General features: G+C 38.0%; 2 protein-coding genes across 8 annotated transcripts in view; one reads left to right on the top strand and one right to left on the bottom strand.

Annotated features, from left to right (window-relative positions):
• Nucleotides 1-7,938, top strand: part of LOC127840900 (NADH-ubiquinone oxidoreductase 75 kDa subunit, mitochondrial-like) — a 94,186-nt gene extending 86,248 nt beyond the window's left edge. For all 7 annotated transcript variants that reach the window (XM_052369354.1, XM_052369355.1, XM_052369356.1 and 4 more), the window contains 4 exons: nt 1,245-1,398; nt 2,657-2,832; nt 6,786-6,920; nt 7,443-7,938. In XM_052369354.1, the coding sequence (XP_052225314.1) occupies nt 1,245-1,398; nt 2,657-2,832; nt 6,786-6,920; nt 7,443-7,580 (603 nt within the window). In that variant the 3' untranslated portion in view covers nt 7,581-7,938. The remainder of the gene's footprint in view (nt 1-1,244; nt 1,399-2,656; nt 2,833-6,785; nt 6,921-7,442) is intronic.
• Nucleotides 7,939-9,879: 1,941 nt separating this feature from the next.
• LOC127840429 (dynein axonemal heavy chain 8-like) overlaps nt 9,880-22,093 on the bottom strand; it is a 57,671-nt gene continuing 45,457 nt past the window's right edge. Inside the window, exons 17-26 of the mRNA XM_052368846.1 lie at nt 21,873-21,946; nt 21,228-21,380; nt 17,723-17,878; nt 17,055-17,171; nt 16,060-16,161; nt 15,587-15,747; nt 14,267-14,423; nt 12,585-12,737; nt 10,973-11,162; nt 9,880-10,433 (exon numbers count right to left, since the gene is read on the bottom strand). Coding sequence (XP_052224806.1) covers nt 10,024-10,433; nt 10,973-11,162; nt 12,585-12,737; nt 14,267-14,423; nt 15,587-15,747; nt 16,060-16,161; nt 17,055-17,171; nt 17,723-17,878; nt 21,228-21,380; nt 21,873-21,946 — 1,673 coding nt within the window. The 3' untranslated portion in view covers nt 9,880-10,023. The remainder of the gene's footprint in view (nt 10,434-10,972; nt 11,163-12,584; nt 12,738-14,266; nt 14,424-15,586; nt 15,748-16,059; nt 16,162-17,054; nt 17,172-17,722; nt 17,879-21,227; nt 21,381-21,872; nt 21,947-22,093) is intronic.

The following is a 22,093-nucleotide window of genomic DNA, read 5'->3' as shown; positions in this document are numbered from 1 at the left end:
GACCTGGTTTAATGTTATACAGGGTCAGTAAATAAATATTAGGAGAGAACCCAATATATTTCTACTGACCCTTTTTCACAATTGTCAGGGTCCTTAAGAACCTGTTTAACAAATACCATTCATTATATCCCCACAAACGAAGTTTAGGGGGGTATATAGGAGTGAACTTGTCTGTCGGTCCGTATTAAGTGTCCGCTCTCTAATTCAAGTTGTTTTCATCTGATCTTCATCAAACTTGGTCAGAAGTTGTATCTACATGGTTCGAACATGGGTCTTGCCGGGTCAAAAACTAGGTCACGGGGTCACTTAGTGCATTTTAAACATTCAGCATGTTGTCCGCTCTCTAATTTAAGTAGTTTTCATCCGATCTTCACCAAACTTGGTCAGAAGTTGTATCTAGATGATCTTAAGGCCAAGTTCGAACATGGGCCTTGCCGGGTCAAAAACTAGGTCAAGGGATCACTTGGTGCGTTTTTTAACATTCAGCATGGTGTCCTCTCTCTCATTCAAGTAGTTTTCATCCGATCTTCACCAAACTTGGTCAGAAGTTTTATCTAGATATTCTAAAGGCCAAGTTAGAACATGGGCCATGCCAGATCAAAAACTAGGTCACAGGGTCACTTAGTACTTTTACACATTGAGCATGGTGTCCGCTCTCTATTTCAAGTAAATTAAATCTGATCTTCACCACACTTGGTCAGAAGTTGTAACTAGATGATGTGCAGGACAAGTTTGAACATGGGCCATGCCGGGTCAAAAACTAGGTCACAGGGTCACTTAGTGTGTTTTAAACCTCACCATGTTGTCCGCTCTCTAATTCAAGTAGTTTTTATCCAATCTCACCAAAATTGGTCAGAAGATGTATCTTGATAACGTCTAGGGTAAGTTTGAATATGGGTCATGCCGGGTCAAAAACAAGGTCACGGGGTCACTTAGTGGGTTTTAAACATCACAATGTTGTCCGCTCTCTAATTCAAGTAGTTTTTATCCAATCTTCACCAAAATTGGTCAGAAGTTGTATCTTTATAATGTCTAGGGTAAGTTTGAATATGGGTCATGCTGGGTCAAAAACAAGGTCACGGGGTATCTTTTAAACCACACCATGTTGTCCACTCTCTAATTCAAGTAGTTTTCATCCAATCCTCACCAAACTTGGTCACAATTGATGTTCCGCTTAGAACAGATTTCCTGGTTCTTGTTTGCATTCCTGAAATGTTGCCCAGTGTTGAAGGTTTTGTTGCTAGGTGGCCAGCCAGGTGGCAGCTCTGGACCTGGGCTATAAGGCTGGTGTGGAGTACATCCGTAACAACCCACCCAGCGTACTCTACATGCTGGGGGCAGACGAGGGGGCCCTCACACGAGACCAGCTGCCCAAAGACTGCTTTGTCATCTACCAGGGTATGTGTGAGCAGGAGATGCTATGTGAAAGAGTTATACATCAGTTGTGGGTTACTTATACATGACCCTTGCTCTGGGAAAACGGGCACGTGCATAAAGTATCATCCTAGATTCCGCACAGGCTAATCAGGGACAACACTTTCTGCCTCAACTTTAGAGTTTAGTTTAGAAGAGGCTTAATTAGAATGAAAAACTCTTAAAAAGCCAAAATTGTCCTCCCTGATTGCAGGCTGCACACGCTAATCTATAACAACACTTAACTCACATGCATTTATCCCATTGTCACAGAACGAGGCTCAAATAGTAAGTAACATAAATACTCAAAATCAACGAATGTTTCACAAAATATTTAGTAAAATAAAGTTTGCCCATAAAATACATTGTTCCTTATAGAAATGGCTTAAATTTTGATGCTAGATGCAGTCTGGTAACATAGATTTAACAAGATACAAAATGCTGGGGTTTATTTTGTGTGCAACAATATTTTCCATGTAAATTTCCCGCCACAATATCCGAACATTTACGAGCAAATGCGAGATTGGCTTTAAGCAGCGTCGGAAGAACGATATATTCATGGGAACTACTTCGTGCTTCTGAATCTGCCCAAAGTTAATGTCGCATTTGCTCGTAAATGTTCGGATATCGTAGTTGGAAATTCACATGGAATTTATTGCGACACAAAAAAAACAACGAGCATTTGTATCGTGTAAAATCTATGTAACGAGAGCACATCTAGCGTCAAAATTGTGGCTTTTGATATAAAGATGATTGATTTTGTATATGTTTACTTTATTTTTAGAAATATTGTACAAAATATTCGTTCATGTTGAAGTGCTTATGGGCTTTTATGCATCAGCTGTTATATACTGGTTTTGTTGCACAGCGATACATTTAATCATATTACACAAAGCTGCAAATCTGATTAGTTAAGAAATGCCATCTGAGTTTAACTTTCTACTTATATAATATAGTGTTATAAGCTCAGGTAAATAAAGATAAGTTGGTCATGTAAAATGTGCTTTTCTGGCGGAATTGAGGGTGTGTTTTTTTCTGAATAAAAGAATTGCTGCCAGAATAAAGTTTCCCTTAACATGACCTAATATTTCATTGTTACTTGATATGTATGATTATGTGATTCTTATGAGAACAATTTTGTTTGAACAAATAAACCTATGCAGAACACATTTTATACTTAAAAAATTTCTCCCCCCCCCCCTCAAACAAATAATTAAATACTGGTATATATTGTCCCACTCAGGTCACCATGGTGATCGTGGTGCTGCTATGGCCGACGTGATCCTGCCTGGGGCAGCGTACACAGAGAAGGATGCCACGTATGTGAACACGGAGGGGCGGGCACAGTACACCAAGACTGCTGTCACACCACCTATGTTGGCCAGGGAGGACTGGAAAATCATCAGGGCTCTCTCAGAGGTGAATGAGATATATAAGCCTTGACATGGTTAAACTGATCTAATAAAGCATGTGAGTAAAGTGTCATCCAAGATTAGCCTGTGTGGACAACACTGGCTGGGTTAATGGATTTTTTGGTTTCTTCCCAATGAAAATCTGATGTAAACGCTACTGCATTAAGCCCAGTTTTCCCAGAACGTGGCTCATATGATCTGGTGATCATAACCATGCTTGTTGGGGACATTGTGGACAGTATACTGGTGATCATAACCATGCTTGTAGAGGACATTGTGGACAGTATACTGGTGATCATAACCATGCTTGTTGAGGACATTGTGGACAGTATACTGGTGATCATAACCATGCTTGTTGAGGACATTGTGGACAGTATACTGGTGATCATAACCATGCTTGTTGAGGACATTGTGGACAGTATACTGGTGATCATAACCATGCTTGTTGAGGACATTGTGGACAGTATACTGGTAATCATAACCAGGCTTGTTGAGGACATTGTGGACAGTATACTGGTGATCATAACCATGCTTGTAGAGGACATTGTGGACAGTATACTGGTGATCATAACCATGCTTGTAGAGGACATTGTGGACAGTATACTGGTGATCATAACCATGCTTGTGGAGGACATAGTGGACAGTATACTGGTGATCATAACCATGTTTGTAGAGGACATTGTGGACAGTATACTGGTGATCATAACCATGCTTGTTGAGGACATTGTGGACAGTATACTGGTAATCATAACCAGGCTTGTTGAGGACATTGTGGACAGTATACTGGTGATCATAACCATGCTTATAAAGGACATTGTGGACAGTATACTGGTGATCATAACCATGCTTGTAGAGGACAGTGTGGACAGTATACTGGTAATCATAACCATGCTTGTAGAGGACATTGTGGACAGTATACTGGTGATCATAACCATGCTTGTAGAGGACATTGTGGACAGTATACTGTTGATCATAACCATGCTTTTAGAGGACATTGTGGACAGTATACTGGTGATCATAACCATGCTTGTTGAGGACATTGTGGACAGTATACTGGTGATCATAACCATGCTTGTTGAGGACATTGTGGACAGTATACTGGTGATCATAACCATGATTGTTGAGGACATTGTGGACAGTATACTGGTGATCATAACCATGCTTGTAGAGGACATTGTGGACAGTATACTGGTGATCATAACCATGCTTGTTGAGGACATTGTGGACAGTATACTGGTGATCATAACCATGCTTGTTGAGGACATTGTGGACAGTATACTGGTGATCATAACCATGCTTGTTGAGGACATTGTGGACAGTATACTGGTAATCATAACCAGGCTTGTTGAGGACATTGTGGACAGTATACTGGTGATCATAACCATGCTTATAAAGGACATTGTGGACAGTATACTGGTGATCATAACCATGCTTGTAGAGGACAGTGTGGACAGTATACTGGTAATCATAACCATGCTTGTAGAGGACATTGTGGACAGTATACTGGTGATCATAACCATGCTTGTAGAGGACATTGTGGACAGTATACTGTTGATCATAACCATGCTTTTAGAGGACATTGTGGACAGTATACTGGTGATCATAACCATGCTTGTTGAGGACATTGTGGACAGTATACTGGTGATCATAACCATGCTTGTTGAGGACATTGTGGACAGTATACTGGTGATCATAACCATGCTTGTAGAGGACATTGTGGACAGTATACTGGTGATCATAACCATGCTTGTTGAGGACATTGTGGACAGTATACTGGTGATCATAACCATGCTTGTTGAGGACATTGTGGACAGTATACTGGTGATCATAACCATGCTTGTTGAGGACATTGTGGACAGTATACTGGTAATCATAACCAGGCTTGTTGAGGACATTGTGGACAGTATACTGGTGATCATTATCAGGCTTGTTGAGGACATTGTGGACAGTATACTGGTAATCATAACCAGGCTTGTTGAGGACATTGTGGACAGTATACTGGTGATCATAAGCATGCTTGTTGAGGACATTGTGGACAGTATACTGGTGATCATAACCATGCTTGTTGAGGACATTGTGGACAGTATACTGGTGATCATAACCATGCTTGTTGAGGACATTGTGGACAGTATACTGATGATCATAACCATGCTTGTAGAGGACATTGTGGACAGTATACTGGTGATCATAACCATGCTGGTTGAGGACATTGTGGACAGTATACTGGTGATCATAACCATGCTTGTTGAGGACATTGTGGACAGTATACTGGTGATCATAACCATGCTTGTAGGGGACATTGTGGACAGTATACTGCTGATCATAACCATGCTTGTAGAGGACATTGTGGACAGTATACTTGTGATCATAACCATGCTTTTAGAGGACATTGTGGACAGTATACTGGTGATCATAACCATGCTTGTAGAGGACATTGTGGACAGTATACTGGTGATCATAACCATGCTTGTTGAGGACATTGTGGACAGTATACTGGTGATCATAACCATGCTTGTAGAGGACATTGTGGACAGTATACTGGTGATCATAACCATGCTTGTTGAGGACATTGTGGACAGTATACTGGTGATCATAACCATGCTTGTTGAGGACATTCTGGACAGTATACTGGTGATCATAACCATGCTGGTTGAGGACATTGTGGACAGTATACTGGTGATCATAACCAGGCTTGTTGAGGACATTGTGGACAGTATACTGGTGATCATAACCATGCTTGTTGAGGACATTGTGGACAGTATACTGGTGATCATAACCATGCTTGTAGGGGACATTGTGGACAGTATACTGCTGATCATAACCATGCTTGTAGAGGACATTGTGGAAGTATACTTGTGATCATAACCATGCTTGTAGAGGACATTGTGGACAGTATACTGGTGATCATAACCATGCTGGTTGAGGACATTGTGGACAGTATACTGGTGATCATAACCATGCTTGTAGAGGACATTGTGGACAGTATACTGGTGATCATAACCATGCTTGTTGAGGACATTGTGGACAGTATACTGGTGATCATAACCATGCTTGTAGGGGACATTGTGGACAGTATACTGGTGATCATAACCATGCTTGTAGAGGACATTGTGGACAGTATACTGGTGATCATAACCATGCTTGTAGAGGACATTGTGGACAGTATACTGGTGATCATAACCATGCTTGTAGAGGACATTGTGGACAGTATACTGGTAATCATAACCATGCTTGTTGAGGACATTGTGGACAGTATACTGGTGATCATAACCATGCTTGTTGAGGACATTGTGGACAGTATACTGGTGATCATAACCATGCTTGTTGAGGACATTGTGGACAGTATACTTGTGATCATAACCATGCTTGTAGAGGACATTGTGGACAGTATACTGGTGATCATAACCATGCTTGTAGAGGACATTGTGGACAGTATACTGGTGATCATAACCATGCTTGTAGAGGACATTGTGGACAGTATACTGGTGATCATAACCATGCTTGTAGAGGACATTGTGGACAGTATACTGGTGATCATAACCATGCTTGTAGAGAACATTGTGGACAGTATACTGGTGATCATAACCATGCTTGTTGAGGACATTGTGGACAGTATACTTATGTTTTTGAATGAGACATGTTTATTTAACAAACTCAAAACATATCTTTGTCAATTGCTATGATTTCTTCTTTTTTGGAATACACAATCTTTGATTTTTTAGTAACAGACCTAACTTCAAATTGTGTACAAAAAATTGCTTGCACAAACATGGGCTATTTTAATCATCATTTATATTGCAAACCATTTTCATGATATAAATTGCCCGTAATAAAGCATTTGTGTGAAAATCGGACACAAAGTGTGTTGTCTAAAAAAAATTGTGTTCACTAGTATACATTTTGTTTGAGCCTTAAGTGAAATATTGTGCACTTGACACGTAATTTGTATCTCTCCCACAGATGACAGGCAATGCCCTGCCCTATGATCGTATTCAGGATGTGAGAGACCGCCTGTACGACGTCTCACCCAATCTTGTACAGTACGGGGCAGCCGAGGATGCCAACTACTTCAAACAGGCACAGGAACTTGCAGCTGTAAGTGAATACATTACTTGAACCTTGACCTAGCACACAACATGCTGGTTATTTGTTTTGAACTTAAAAAATAATAATTGTTTTGCAGATTGAATAACAACCATTTCAGTCAGTTACATCAGTAATTGCAGGTAAAAGATTGGCTTTAAAAGTGTTCATGTTATCCTCTGTGCAGCCTTGTTGAGTCTGTCTGTGGGAGAACAGGGTTTAATGCATATACGTATATTGTAAAACTGAACAGGCTAATCTGGGACATTACATTTTGCCTAAACTGAATTTTCACTAAGAAGAAAATTCCTTTACAGAAAAAGACCATCAAAGCGGAAATTATTGTCCATGATTCAGTGCCCACAGAACAGACTAATGTGGGACATTACACAGGCGCATTAAGCCCTGTTTTCCCAGTCTGTGGCTCATGTGTATTACTTCTTAAGGGAATGATGGGATACTTCTTACTGTACTAAACGTTGATAACTTATTGCACAAGGTTGGTATTTAAACTTTGCCCTTCTGTCTTTTCAGGGCATATCTGGAAAATTGGAAGAAAAACCACTGACACCGTCTTTGCTAAACTTGAAGGATTTCTATATGACAAACTCTATTGGTCGAGCATCACAGACCATGGCAAAATGTGTGAAAGCTGTACAAGAAATGCCCTAAACAGACTTCATGTTGACTATTATAAGGAGAGTTTTGTTTTCTGACATACTAAGATTGATGTGTTTACTGAGAGAATGGAAAGTTATGTTAACTGTACATGTTTTGTGGTGTTTTTGAAAAAACAAGATATTTTCGTTAAAGGTTTATGTACTGTTATATGTGTTTATAAGTTATAGCTAACAAGTCTATACATTTTCAAAAACAATTTAAGGAAATACACTTCTGTAAAAATTCAAAGATTATAAAAGGAAATAAGCTTTCCTGTAACTAAGGTGTGCTTAAAATTTTTGTTTGTGAAAAATTATTGTTTACAATTTCAAGATGAACTCTTGATAGTTATTAAAAAGATTAAAAAAGATGTTGCTTTTTACATTATTTATTGTCGTACTTATAAAATAATTGTTCCTAATATTGATGAACTTTTATCTCAAAGTGACTGTCATTCACAATGACTTTGAGAATCAGAAGTTTCTTTTACAGAAATTATGACCTTAAAGCTGTATGAAGTCTATGTTTGCACTTAAATTGCTAGATAGCGTACACTTTGAAATGCAATTTAAACCGTATACTAATGGTTATATATGCAACTACAATGAACACATTAGTCAAAATAGCAGCCGAGGTGTGGCATGTGTAACAGTATTGTCAAAGGTGTTATCACTTAGAGAAAGATAAACATGTAGATAGTTGATGAGCATATTTAGACAGAAAACCACTTCAGCATGAAAGAACACAGATGACATTCTTGGGGATAATCATAATTATTTTCTATAAGCGAAGAAAAACGGTCTGGATAATGTTCATTTGACATCAGAAACCTTCACTAGAAGGTACCAAAGTAATTTATGCTCAAGAATTGTTTTTATTTTTCCTACATATCATTCACCCCAGTTGTGGCCGAATGTAATTGTATGTTTTCATAATGGTGTTTTGTTGACTGACATTACGTACAATCGTTATGCAAACAATTATGGAAAACACGATTTGATCACAATCTCGCATTGTATTCTTGCATTCTACCGCCACCGCATCCTAATTTCGACATATCACATCGAGACTTGGGTATTTACAAGTCCACCTCTATATTGCAAAGCTATTGCTGAGACAGGAAATTTCAGGATGTTTTATGGCCAAATGTAACTAGTGACATATAAGTAACCTTGACCTTTGAGGTAGTCAGGCTTTACACCCAACACATGGTCTTAAGATCGTTTACAAGATTTTTGGGGCAAAATTTGACCTTTGATGTTACCTTGACCTTGGAGTTGAAAAGCAGGTGTATCAAGCAACACGTCCTGTGACGACTGTTGACATTTGTGCCAAATTATTTTAAAATCCATTAATGATTTATTGCAAAGTAATTGCTGATAATATGAATTTTTTGGACAGACATCCAGGGTGAAGGACTGGCAGTGCAATTTCTGTATGCTGCCTTCGACGAAGGGGTCATAAAAGGACTTGAATTGCACGCAAAATAATTAAATCACAAAGGCATAACAACATGCGCAGGTTAACTTATGTTCAGTCTTGAAAGTTTGGTAAATATCCTTTAAGAAATGCAAGATGAGTTGGGCTTGGCAGAGATTGTTTACTTAATGGTACCCATGTGCAAAATACAGGGCCTTACTGGTAATTCTAGCAAAATTGTGAGATGGTTTGCCATGATATCTAGTTCTATCCACAGTTTCAATCCATTTGGAGCTTGTAAGAGTTTTGCTCATACCTACACACAGAAGTATATGAAAAATAAAGAGTCAGAATTATGGCTATAATAATTGAAACATGATCCCGACAATAAGTCCTGGGGCACTGAGAGCATTAGTTACGCATTTTTGGAAAATTTTCCTGAACAAACGCACAAAATGTGCTCTAATAATATTGTAACTTTGTATAAAATTTTCAAAACATATATCAGTATTTTATATACAAATATCAACTCATAAAGCCTGACATAATAAGTACTGAAATCAGTTTGATAAGGCATAGTTTTGGGATTTAATGCTTTAAGTCCTGCGTCTGAGAGGTCTAAAAAGTTCTCCTTCTAAATACTATTTGCTTAAAAAAGTTGAACGGTTTGGAAAAAGTTATGTGTATTTTGTGTATTTTATTATATAAGCTTTCCATATTTTCATAACATTTCAGAATTAAATTTAGTACTGTGTGGAGTATATAATTTGATATGAACAAGGAACACAACAATTTTACTGTAAGCTAATCATTATTTCTGTGTGAAGGTACCAAGTCTTACAATATTATTTTTTTTTGTCGTATTTAAATCTGACTGCGCACGTAAGCAACATGAACTTGACATTTTATTTCTTCAACAGTAAAGAACAGGTAAATTTACAAATGAGATATTTAAAATCAACATTTACCAATAAATAATGTCAATGAAATAATTAGAATGTTTTTGATAACATGTACACATAAATAAACAAGGAGCTTATTTAATGTCACAGAGTGCAGCCACTCCCCTGAGTATCCAGTGGTCAGGATTTTGTGTGGTCTTCAGCACAATGAAGGTGATGTAGGTGAGATCAGTCCTGTGGGGTTTCTTGTAGACAGGACACAGGTACAGGCGGGGGTCCTTGGGGGCCGTAGAGTTGACTGCGTACATGTGAACCACGGGTAGCAGAGTGAACAGCACCTTGGGATTGGACTCTGTGAGGCGACAGTTGCGCCTGTCCCAGGAGGCTCCGTCCAGGTATAGGCCGTAGATGAAGACTCCCTCTGAAGGGGCACCCATAATGTCCTCCTTGCTGTGCTTCAGTACATCATTGTGCAGTGTGACTGAGTCCAGCGCCCAGCCCTTGTGTGCGCGAGTCACCTCCTGTCTCATGGCAGTCAGGAAACCTGGGGATGATAGCACAGATTTATCACTTCACTCGCATGCCTTTCTCATTTGGTTCATCATGGTGAAAGTTTAAAACAATTTAGCCTTGTTCTGAAAAAAATGGGCTTAATTCATGTGCCCTACGTTTGCCTGTGCAGTCCACACAGGCTTATCAGGGACACTTTCTGCTTATATTATTTTTTGTTTAAGGAAGTCCTACCTCATCAAAAATCCAATATAGATGGACAGTGTTGTCCCTGATTAGCCTGTGCTGATTGGACAGGATAATTTAAGATGACACTTATCACATGCACTAAGTCCTGTTTTATCAAATTGAAGCTTAATTTGTTAAGAGGAAGATTTATTTGAAATGCCATCAGTATGATGAAGGAGCAAGGGGTTTTGTAAAGAGGACGCCCACATACCCATTGTTAAAATTCATGGTGGCAAATTATTTTTAAAAGTATGTGACCCATTGGCAAGTCAACTATCATAGTAATATAACTGTGTCATATTTCTTTGCTTCAATTATTCTCAGAACAAAAGCCAAAGGCGTCACCTTGTGGATTAAACAGCCCTGTCATCCAGAAGACAAAAGGCCTGCCTTCAAACACCCATCGACTGAACTGCTCATTCCTCTCTAGCAGCTCCGTGTACCAGAAGCCCAGCGTGGAAGACTGCCAGGACACCTTCCTCCACAGGCTGGGCACCTTGGCATCAAACATGTTGTCCAGTGCGTCACGCAGGTCCTGAAAACAAACAAGCCTTGATCTGAAAAAACTGGGCTTAGTGCATGTATATTAAGTGTCATCCCAGATAAGCCTGTGCAGTTGGCACAGGCATAATAGGATTGACACTTTCTGCCCAAAATGGATTAACGCTTAGAAGAGAATTCTTTCAAAAGGAAAATACAATTAAAGCAAAGTGTTGTCCCTAATTAGCCTGTGCAGACAGAACAGGTTTGTCTATGATGACACTTCAGGCCCCTATATCAAGCATCTTTTTCCCCATAGCGAGGCTAACACCTTGTTATTATGTGTAATTAGTAAAGAAACAGCTTGAGATTGAGCCAATCACAAGCTATTTTTCTTCTACCATCTGTATGTGCCACAAACCAACATTTAAACATATTTTTATACTTCTTTAGTCAAGATAATCATCTGATTTCACAACATAAGTTTCTGATAAACAAGCAAATTTGTTGAATTGTTATCCCCCGCCAATATGCTTCTGGATACAAAAGTGTCATATTTGACACTCAAAAAAGCATTTTTTCAAGATACAAAGGGCCATAACTCCTTTATTATCCAATGGTGTACAATGCCATTTGGGGTGCATCATCCTCTTATCCATATATATACTCATACCAAGTTTCAATGAAACCCTCCAAAGCACTTCCAAGATATGGCTCCAGACACAAAAAATAATTTTCCATGATACAATGGGCCATTCCTCTGTTATTAACAGATGGTGTACAATGCCATTAGGCGTGCATCATCCTCTTATCAATATATATACTCATACCAAGTTTCATTGAAATCCGCCAAAGCACTTCTAAGATATGGCTCCAGACACAAAAGTGACACTCAAAAAAGCATTTTTCAAGATACAAAGGGCCATAACTCCTTTATTATCCAATGATGTACAATGCCATTTGGCATGCATCATCCTCTTATCCATATATATATACTCATACCAAGTGTCAATGAAATCCGCCACAGCACCTCCAAGATATGGCTCCGGACACAAAAAAGCATTTTTCCAAGATACAAAGGGCTATAACTCTGTTATTAACAGATGGTGTACAATGCCATTTGGCGTACATCATCCTCTTATCCATATATATACTCATACCAAGTTTCATTGAAATCCGCCAAAGCACTCCTAAGATATGGCTCCAGACACAAAAGTGCCGGACGGACAGAAAGTTGGACGGAAAGACGGACAACGCCAAAACAATATCCCTCCGCCTATGGAGGGGGATAATAACCTACGTATCTATATAAACCATATTTTGTGCATTTGATGTCAATACATTATTAGAATCTTCAAGTCTATGCACTTAAACAGATATCTTTATCACAATTAAATGTTCACAAAGGTTTTAATTAAACGCCCTTCAAATGTTAACGCTTACACCATCACCACCAACATGATAATCAACACTGTACCTCAGACATGATGATGGTGCCTTCAATGGCCAGTTTGAGGTCACTGAGGGTGACTCGGACAATCGTGATCACCCTCTGCATGCGGTCAATCTCCTGCTTGAGGAAGATGTTCAGTGGATGAAGCTGGCCCATCTTCTTCAGTCGGTCCTTCACCTACCAGGGTAAACAAACAACATTGGATAAATGGCTTCCTAGAAAAACAAGAGGCCCATGAGGGCCTGAATCGCTCTACTGCTATAAACACTGTGCAAGTTTGGAAAGAATAAGATGGAAACTGTGTATTTAATCGCGCAAACAAGGAGAAATTTTCAAATTCAAGGGGAAATTATTGTGTACTTATTTCTCCGATACTGCTTATATTCAGTCTGGTTCAAGTCCTCATTGATATAAAGATACTGTGCACATTTGGAAATAATTGGATGAAAACTGTGGAATTAATTGCGCAAACAAGTGGGATTTCAAAATTTTCTCATATTCAAGGGGAAGTCATTCTGGACTTATTGCTTCGATATTGCTCTTTTTAAAAAAGGGTTTGAGTCCTCATTGATACAAAGACACTGTGCAAGTTTGCCAAGAATTGAACGAAAATTATGGACTTTTATCACATAAAAAACAGAATTTTTATTTTTTCTCAAAATCAAGGGGAGATAATTCTGGACTTATAACTCCGATATTGCTCATTTTCAATAGGGTTTGACTCATCATTCAGAAAAAGACACTGTGCAAGTTGGGAAATGATTGGATGAAAACTGTGGACTTAATTGCGTAAACAAGCCTTATTTCACAATTTTCTCAATTCAAGGGGAGATAATTCTGGACTTTTTACTCTGATGTTACCCATTTTCAATAGGATTCGAGTCCTCATTAATATAAAGACACTGAACAAGTTTGAAAAGAATCTGATGAAAACTCTGGACTTAATCGCGTAAACAAGAACAAGTCTAATGCACGCACGCACGGACGGAAACCACGCCATCACATAAGCTCTTCCGGCCTTCGGCCAGTAGAGCTAGCAATCAATAATGAGACTTTCCTGTCTAGTTCCTTTACATCAGTTACATAAGTTTGCTTTTAAAATTATAATCACACAAAAAATGTTATTTTGTTTCTCCTGTTTGTAAGTTATTTGCAACAATTTAAATACAAATTATTGTATATAATAAGAATTTGAATTATATAGCATATTGCACTTGTTTGTGCGCTTGATAACAACAAAACATACAGAACGTGAGAAACTGTGCTTTTCAAGGTGAATCCTGTCATGAACATGTAGTCATTATACATTACTGTCAATTTACCTTAATAACCTTTTTCTTAGGAGTAATATACTGATTTTTTTTTAGATTCTTGCTGTTCTATTTTTTTGTTTAAAAAGAAAAACTCAACATAATTCTTACCTTTCACACAGTTAACATTGTGCAGTTTGCTAATAGTTTACCACTCATTATCAGGAGCCATTGTCACACAGGTCATTGCACCATATATATCTTATTAAGATGCTTAATAACTTCCAATGAACTATATTTATTTCTTGACCAATCATGTCAATAAGTTCGTGCAAAAAACACACACACACAACTTGTAACTGCTTTAAATTTGCAAACACAATTCTTGTATTTTTAAATAAACCATTTAAAAAACTATTCTGAACTGATGAGAAAACTTGCATGTTGCTGGTATACCTCATGTGGTACGTAGTTTGCGGGTAGTTTCTCCAGCATATCCTCTGCCATTCTGAAGACAACAGTCTCGCGTGTCTCTCCTGCCCCTCCCCCACCCTCCTTGGGTTGGATGCTCATAACTGTGTCCAGGATACTTGAGGCCATGTTTGTCTGGAACCTGTGGCAATGCAAATGCGTAAAGTGTTGCAGCAGATAAGCCTCTGCAGTCTGCACAGGCTAATCAAGGACAACACTTCAGTCTTTTATGCTACTTTTTAATTTAAGGAAGTCTCTTCTTACTGAAAATTCAGTTTTACTTCAAAGGCTAATCTGGGATGACAATTTGAGCACATGCATTAAGCCCATTTTCAAGAACGTGGCTCACTTCTCTTTGATTGCACAGAGTATGACCCTATAGTGTCTGCACAATATAAACACGCTGCCAGAAAAGTAACACAATTGTGTTGTTTTTCATAAGACAAACAAATAGAATTTTGAACCATCTTGTTTTCTACATGAAGTCTTTAAGCCATACAAGTACAGTCTAAATCTTTTACATATTACACCTGGTATTACTTAATCTAATATTCCCAAAGATAGATATGTTATAAGACACAAGCATGTTAAATTCATTGGAAATTACATATGTTTGTACATTAACAATGATTGCAACATCATTTGATTTTTAATTTGTCATTTGAGTGCATGTTTATAAATAGTTTGCTCTACTTGATATTAATGCAAGTTTAGAATTATGTGCATAAACTCAATTGGAATTACTACATCAATTTGGAGGCAAAAAAGAGTAAATGAGAAGCAAAACTGTGTATTTTTCAATGGCTCTAAATATGAGCCATGTTTTGGGAAAATAAGGTTTAATGCATGTGCGTAAAGTGTAATCCCTGATAAGGCTAAGCAAATTACATAGGCTTATTGCATGTGCGTAAAGTGTAATACCTGATAAGGCTAAGCAAATTACACAGGCTTATTGCATGTGGGTAAAGTGTAATCCCTGATAAGGCTAAGCAAATTACATAGGCTTATTGCATGTGGGTAAAGTGTAATCCCTGATAAGGCTAAGCAAATTACATAGGCTTATTGCATGTGGGTAAAGTGTAATCCCTGATAAGGCTCAGCAAATTACACAGGCTTATTGCATGTGGGTAAAGTGACTCTTAATGTGCATGCATTAAGCCCACTTTTCCTAAAATGAGGCACATATATTTTACATTTTTCCTTACAATGAACATATGTATGATTTTTTGGCACAAAAAACTAATCTTTCTGCATGTGTGTTTCCTGTATTTGGGAAATTCTGGTTATCATAAGTAGGTCCCTTACGTGATATCAGCGTTGGGGTGTAGTCCAAATGCTTCAGGGGAGTCCACCAAAGGCAACTGCTCGATATGCTGCATCACCTGATCATAGGTCTTGATCTTTGGAATCTTGTAGCCTTCATAGAACTGGAACTTGTCTTCAAACATGAAGTCCCCAAACCACACCTGCAAGATAGACAATATGACCTTCATTCTGGGAAAAGACTGATCAGGGAAACATTTTCCGCCTTTATGGCATTTTTTCATTCAAAGGAAAGCTTTCTTAACAAAAATCCAGTTTGGGCGCAAAGTTCTGCCCTGATTAGTCTGTGCTATTAATTTTGATAAATGCTTTAAAATTAATCATGCTAAAAATTGCCTCTGCCAATAGTCTAAAATACCATAAACACAAAATAAGGAATTGATGTTGTAAGTTAATGAAATTATCACAACCATAGACAGTACAAATATTGAAACTGCCAATCAATTGCAGCCTACCCTTCCAAATGTATTGAGCAGTCTCTTGTCATAGTCATCAGTGACCCTGCCTCCATACTGCACCTCTCCCAGCATGTAGCGCACAGTCACCCAGGACACACCCTAACAGTAGTGACATCACAAATGGTGAAAAAAAATATGACTGCAATTGTTTAATTATATAGATAATTATAGAGCAGAAAAATTAAGTTTAAGACCTCAAGTGTAAAAGGTACACTTGTATATGAATACAATTAATATTAAACAAGAAACCATCGGAGACGGGTGAAGCTCCCCAAAGGTTTCTTTTGTCACAATATTGCACTATATTGCAGATAAAAGGAAACGTCTTGAGGGGCATAACTTTGGACAAAATAAAAAGATGGATGGTTTAGCAACTTAAAAATTTAAAAGGGCCATAACTCTCTAAATAAATCATCTAACCAGAACCCACAAATAACATGCGCATCTCCTTAAGGTAGTTAAGCTTCCAATAAAGTTTCATTGAATTCCAGTCAGTAGTTGGGTAGAAATAGCCCAGACAAGAATTGCACTTTATGTACAGGTTATAGAAAATTTCAAAGGGCCATAACTCTGTGAAAAAATCATCCGACCTAGAACCGGCTGATAATATGCACATCTCCGCTTGGTAGTGAAGCTTCCCATAAAGTTTAATTGAATTCCAGTCATTAATTGCTGAAAAATAGCCCGGACAAAAATTGTGCACGGACAGACGGACACACGCACGGACAGACAAAGCGATGACTATATGCTCCCCCAAATTTTTTTGGGGGAGCATACAAAAGGGGCTTAATGCATGTGCGTAAAGTGTCGTCTCATATTAGCCTGAACAGGCTAATAAAGGACAATATTTTTCAATTTTATGGTATTTTTTGTTTAAGGAAAGTCTCTTCTTAGCAAAAATTCAGTTAAGTCAAATAATCATCCCGGACACTAAGCACATGAATTAAGCCCCATTTTCCAAGATCTAGGCACATTATCTATTTTTCTATAACCTTTTTGATGTCCATATCGTCCATATGGTTCTGACAGAACTGCACACTGGCCTGCCAGTCAGAGGAGTTGAACTCGTAGGGGATGTTCCAACCTAATGGCCCAAACTTTCTACGCTCCTAAAATAGCATTACCGTAATATAATATTTTTATTTCGTGAAGTTAAAAGTTAACATTCAAAATGGTCATTTCAGATTTTTGCATTTAAGACCATTACAAAAACAGTAATCAAACAAAAAAAGCTATGCCAGCAAAAAAGGTAATGGGGTTGCAGAACTAAGATGTTTAAAAAAATAAAGAAATGTATTATGATAATAAAAAACATACAGCTGTATTGTAAGTGTATATTTTTAATCATAAGGACTGCTTTTACTCCCAAAACATGCACACTTTACAATTGACAGAGGACATACACCAACAACACTACAGTATATGTGTATCATTCAGCTACTGGCCCAAAAGAGATTTTCCAAAAAGCAATTACCAGTACAGTGAGGTCAATATACTTTTTAGCAAACGTTGTTTCTGCTGGTTCAAACGATAATTGTTTGTGATACAGACCTGCATCAGAACTTTATACAGAAGTAGAATTTGCCTTGAATTAATTATATCAAAGTCTATTCACATACACTCATGCAAATGATTGTACACATGGTTTGAATAGTCTGACCTGTACAACAGTGTGCAGGAAAGAGACACCATACAAGAGAGGCTTCCACATGGGCATAGCGTTCACATCGAGGAAGTCTTGACTGATACCAGCGTATGTTCTCTTCAGACCCGCCTTGATACCTTGTGGAGGCTCATTGGTGAACTTCAGAGAGGACTGGAAGTAAAGTAAATACTCACTGGATTACATTGGACTCTACGAAAACTGGGCTTAATGCAAGAACCTAAAATGTCATCCCATATAAGCATGTGCAGTCCACAAAGGCTAATGAGGAACGACACTTTCTGCTTTAATGGAATTTTTTGGTTTAAAGGAAGTCTCTCCTTAACAAAAACGAGTTTTGGCAGAAAGTGTTACCCTGATTAGCCTGTGTGGACTGCACAGGCTAATCTGGCATGAAACTTTACGCACATGCCTGAAACCAAATTTTCCCAGGAGGCTTACAACAGGAAAAATCCTACAGGCCTTGGTGCATGCTGTTGGCATGATGTTTGTCCAAAAGATTGCCAGCTAAACTTGTATACCGTTATGGAAGTAATAGTTCTAACAAGTCAGGGGTGTGATTGAGGCAAAGTCAGAGGGGAGGAAAATTCTGTCGACTGATTTTGACTACGCGAATGGCGCGCATAACGCAATGACAAACCTGAAAACAGACATTAAAACAAGAGCACCGCCTTGCGGGTGCAGACCGCTCATCTATTTTCTTTTTAAAGGTGAAGGGACTCTCATTTTCAATCACAAAGGAGGGAGGAGTGGAGTGAAGAGGGGTGTATAGTGTGGGGTTGTGGACATTTATTACATTATCTTCCAAAAAAGCGAAAAAAAAAAAGAAAAAAAAAAAAAATCGGGGGGGGGGGGGGGTATAGTGTGAGGGTGTGGTGATAATTTGTGAGATGATCTTAAAAAAAAAAAAAAAAAAAAAAAAAAAAAAAAAAAATTTGGGGGGGGGGGTGGGGGGGGGTGGGGTGGGGGTATAGTGTGAGGGTGTGGTGGTCATTTGTGAGATGATCTTATAAAAAAAAAAAAAAAAAAAAAAAAAAAATAGGGGGGGGGGGGGGAGGGGGGGGAGGGGGGGGAGGGCACGGGGGATGGTTTGGGTGAAGTCTATTGTGGTATGTCAGGTAAGAGTAGTTTCATCAAAGTATCAATCAAATCTAATCATAAATAAAGAAGTTATGGCAATTTTAGCAAAATTTAATAATTTGACCTTGAGAGTCAAGGTCATTCAAAGGTCAAAGTAAAATTCAAGTTGCCAGGTACAGTAACCTCATGATAGCATGTAAGTATTTGAAGTTTGAAAGCAATAGCCTTGATACTTCGAGTGGATCGAAACACAAAATTTAACCATATATTAAAAGTTACTAAGTCAAAAAAGGGCCATAATTCCGTAACAATGACAACCAGAGTTATGCAACTTGTCCTTTTACTGTACCCTTATGATAGTTTGTGAGTGTTCCAAGTATGAAAGCAATATCTATGATACTTTAGGGGTAAAGTGACCAAAACATAAATCTTAACCAAATTTTCAATTTTCTAAGTATAAAGGGCCCATAATTCCGTCCAAATGCCAGTCAGAGTTACATAACTTTTCCCCTTATGATAGTTCATAAATCTTGCAAGTATGAAAGCAATAGCTTTGATACTGTAGGAATAAAGTGGACCTAAACACAAAACTTAATCAAATTTTCAATTTTCTAAGTATAAAAAGGGCACATAATTCTGTCAAAATGCCAGTCAGAGTTACATTACTTTGCCTGCACAGTCCCCTTATGATAGTTAGTAAGTGTTGCAAGTATGAAAGCAATAGCTTTGATGCTTAAGGAATAAAATGGACCTAAACACAAAACTTAACCAAAATTGTCAATTTTCTAAGTATAAAAAGGGCACATAATTCTGTCAAAATGCATGCCAGAGTTATCTAACTTTGCCTGCCCAGTCCCCTCATGATAGTAAGTAAGTGTACCAAGTTTGAATGCAATAGCATTGATACTTCCTGAGAAAAGTGGAACTAAACGCAAAACTTAACCAAAATTTGCAATTTTTTAAGTATAAAAAGGGCACATAATTCTGTCAAAATGCACGCCAGAGTTATCTAACTTTGCCTGCCTAGTCCCCTCATGATAGTAAGTAAGTGTACCAAGTTTGAATGCAATAGCATTGATACTTTCTGAGAAAAGTGGACCTAAACGCAAAACTTAACCGGACGCCGACGCCAACGCCAACGCCAACGCCGACGCCGACGCCAAGGTGATGACAATAGCTCATAATTTTTTTTCAAAAAATAGATGAGCTAATAAATAACTTCTTGAACTTCATAACAATATTTCTTTATAAAAACCTGTTAAACATCACATTTAACATACTGAGGATGCAAAGTAAACAGTTAAGTAAGAATTTATTGTGATCAATAGCAGCAGTTTTCAATGTATTGAATTAAAGTTAATGGACTAAATATAAACAAACACACTTGGGTGTTCTTCTTGTGTAATGGTGTATTAACTGAGTTAAATTAATATATTTAATTTGTTTACCTTTCAATATCTTGCATTTCACATCTTCACTCAGTTCAACGCTATTTCAGTTAACTGAACAGCGTGACAAACATAATAAAGCAGAATATGCATATGAATCTGATTATACACAGACCCACAGACATATAAATCAAATCATGTTTGTCTATTTCCATGTTCGAACGATACTCTTCTTAATCGTTTTACTTCGTGAGTAGACTAAACTCCAATTTGCAAACACTGGTTTCCGTAACACAAATTCAGTGGGCACATTTTCTAACAAAATATGTGTTGTTTGTATCTAAAAGGTAGTCTTTTTTTTGACAAACACATTTCATTATTCTTATCAGACTAGGTGATGTCAGTCGTTTATTCGATTGCTATTTGTCATTTCAATAATCTTAATTTTCTCTTCACAACGGCGCCATTTGCAAACAAATCAGCAGAGCGCATTTTACGAAAACGATTTTAATTGGAAGATTGGGAAACGACAGCCAATTATATCGCTCGTTTTAAAAATGCTTAGGCAGAATCTACTAGTGTAAAATGCGGAGAGATTTCACAGGTCGCGGATATTTCGGGCCGATTATGAAATACGTCCGCGGAATCGGTGGTAGCCCCTCTCCCCCACATTTTTTAAAACGAATTTACGCGAATCTCAGAAGTGACCTCCGGGACAACCCGATCCGCGGAAATCTGCGGAAAAATCACACCCCTGCAAGTGTATTAGCAAATGTAAGTAGACTAGGTAACGATTAAGAAATTCATCTTTCCCTTAGAAGCAACATGAAAAAGGCTATATATGCAACTAGGTTTTATTCTGGTTGCTGCTCATCAGTAACCTAAGGCCTGAAAATGAAGCCTTTTAAACTTGAATAAAGTAAGAAAGGTCTTAAATTTAATTTGATTTTCTGAAGGACTACACACATGTAAAAGTGAGTTTCTGAGCAGTAAAGGGTTAAGCACATTTCAACATAATACATGACAGTGTTCACCTGTAGTAGACTGATGGGGAAGTGGTTGTGTGGCTCAGTGGTTATCCACACACGGAAGTCGTCATGTATCTGGGGGGTCTCCATCAGCAGGTCCAGTAACTCATCCATGAAGTTCAGACCCAGGTGACAGTTCTGTAGAAGTGCCCAGCCTCCCTAGCAGCATATACACCAGCAAGTACATAAAGGTTCATTGTAAGAGCCTCTGTGAAAATGGGGCTTAATGCATGTGCACAAAGTGTCGTCTTAAATTAGTCTGAGCAGTCCCCACAAGCTTATCAGGGACATCACTTTCTGCCTATAACAGATATCTATTTAGAAGACTTTCTTTAAACCAAAAAATGCCCAAAAAGCGTCAAGTGTCTTCCCTGTTTAGCCTGTAAAGAATGCACAGGCTAATTGTAGATTATACTTTACACACATGCATTAAGCCCAATTTTCCACAAGAAGGCTTAAATAATGGTTCATTTTATATTTATTACCAGTCATCTAATAAACAACAGTAACACAATGTACACAATTAATTTACTTTTAAAAATAACTACATTCCATAATAAATAAAAGTTTCTACAAAATGTCATACTAATTCTAGTTACTTGAGAGAATGAATAGTATAAGCAGCGTAAGGAATGACAAAGGTAGGCCTACACTTTGCATGAAAGCAGTTATGAGCTTCCTGGCATGCACTTCTTGTCCCTGGCCCATCGATATAGCTCTGAACTCTGAAACATACGTACTTGTTATAGTTAAGGTATATCACAATTGCCAGTAACAGAAATGCTGTAATTTAATCATAACACTGTATTGCATTTTCATACAACAGACATCAGTGTATGTTAAATGTGCTCTTGTTATGTCATTTAAAACTC

This window comes from Dreissena polymorpha, chromosome 8 (genome assembly GCF_020536995.1).
Source record: "Dreissena polymorpha isolate Duluth1 chromosome 8, UMN_Dpol_1.0, whole genome shotgun sequence".
Taxonomy (NCBI): Eukaryota; Metazoa; Mollusca; class Bivalvia; order Myida; family Dreissenidae; genus Dreissena; species Dreissena polymorpha.
Note: the sequence above shows the minus strand (reverse complement) of the source record. Positions and strands in the feature narration are given on the sequence as shown.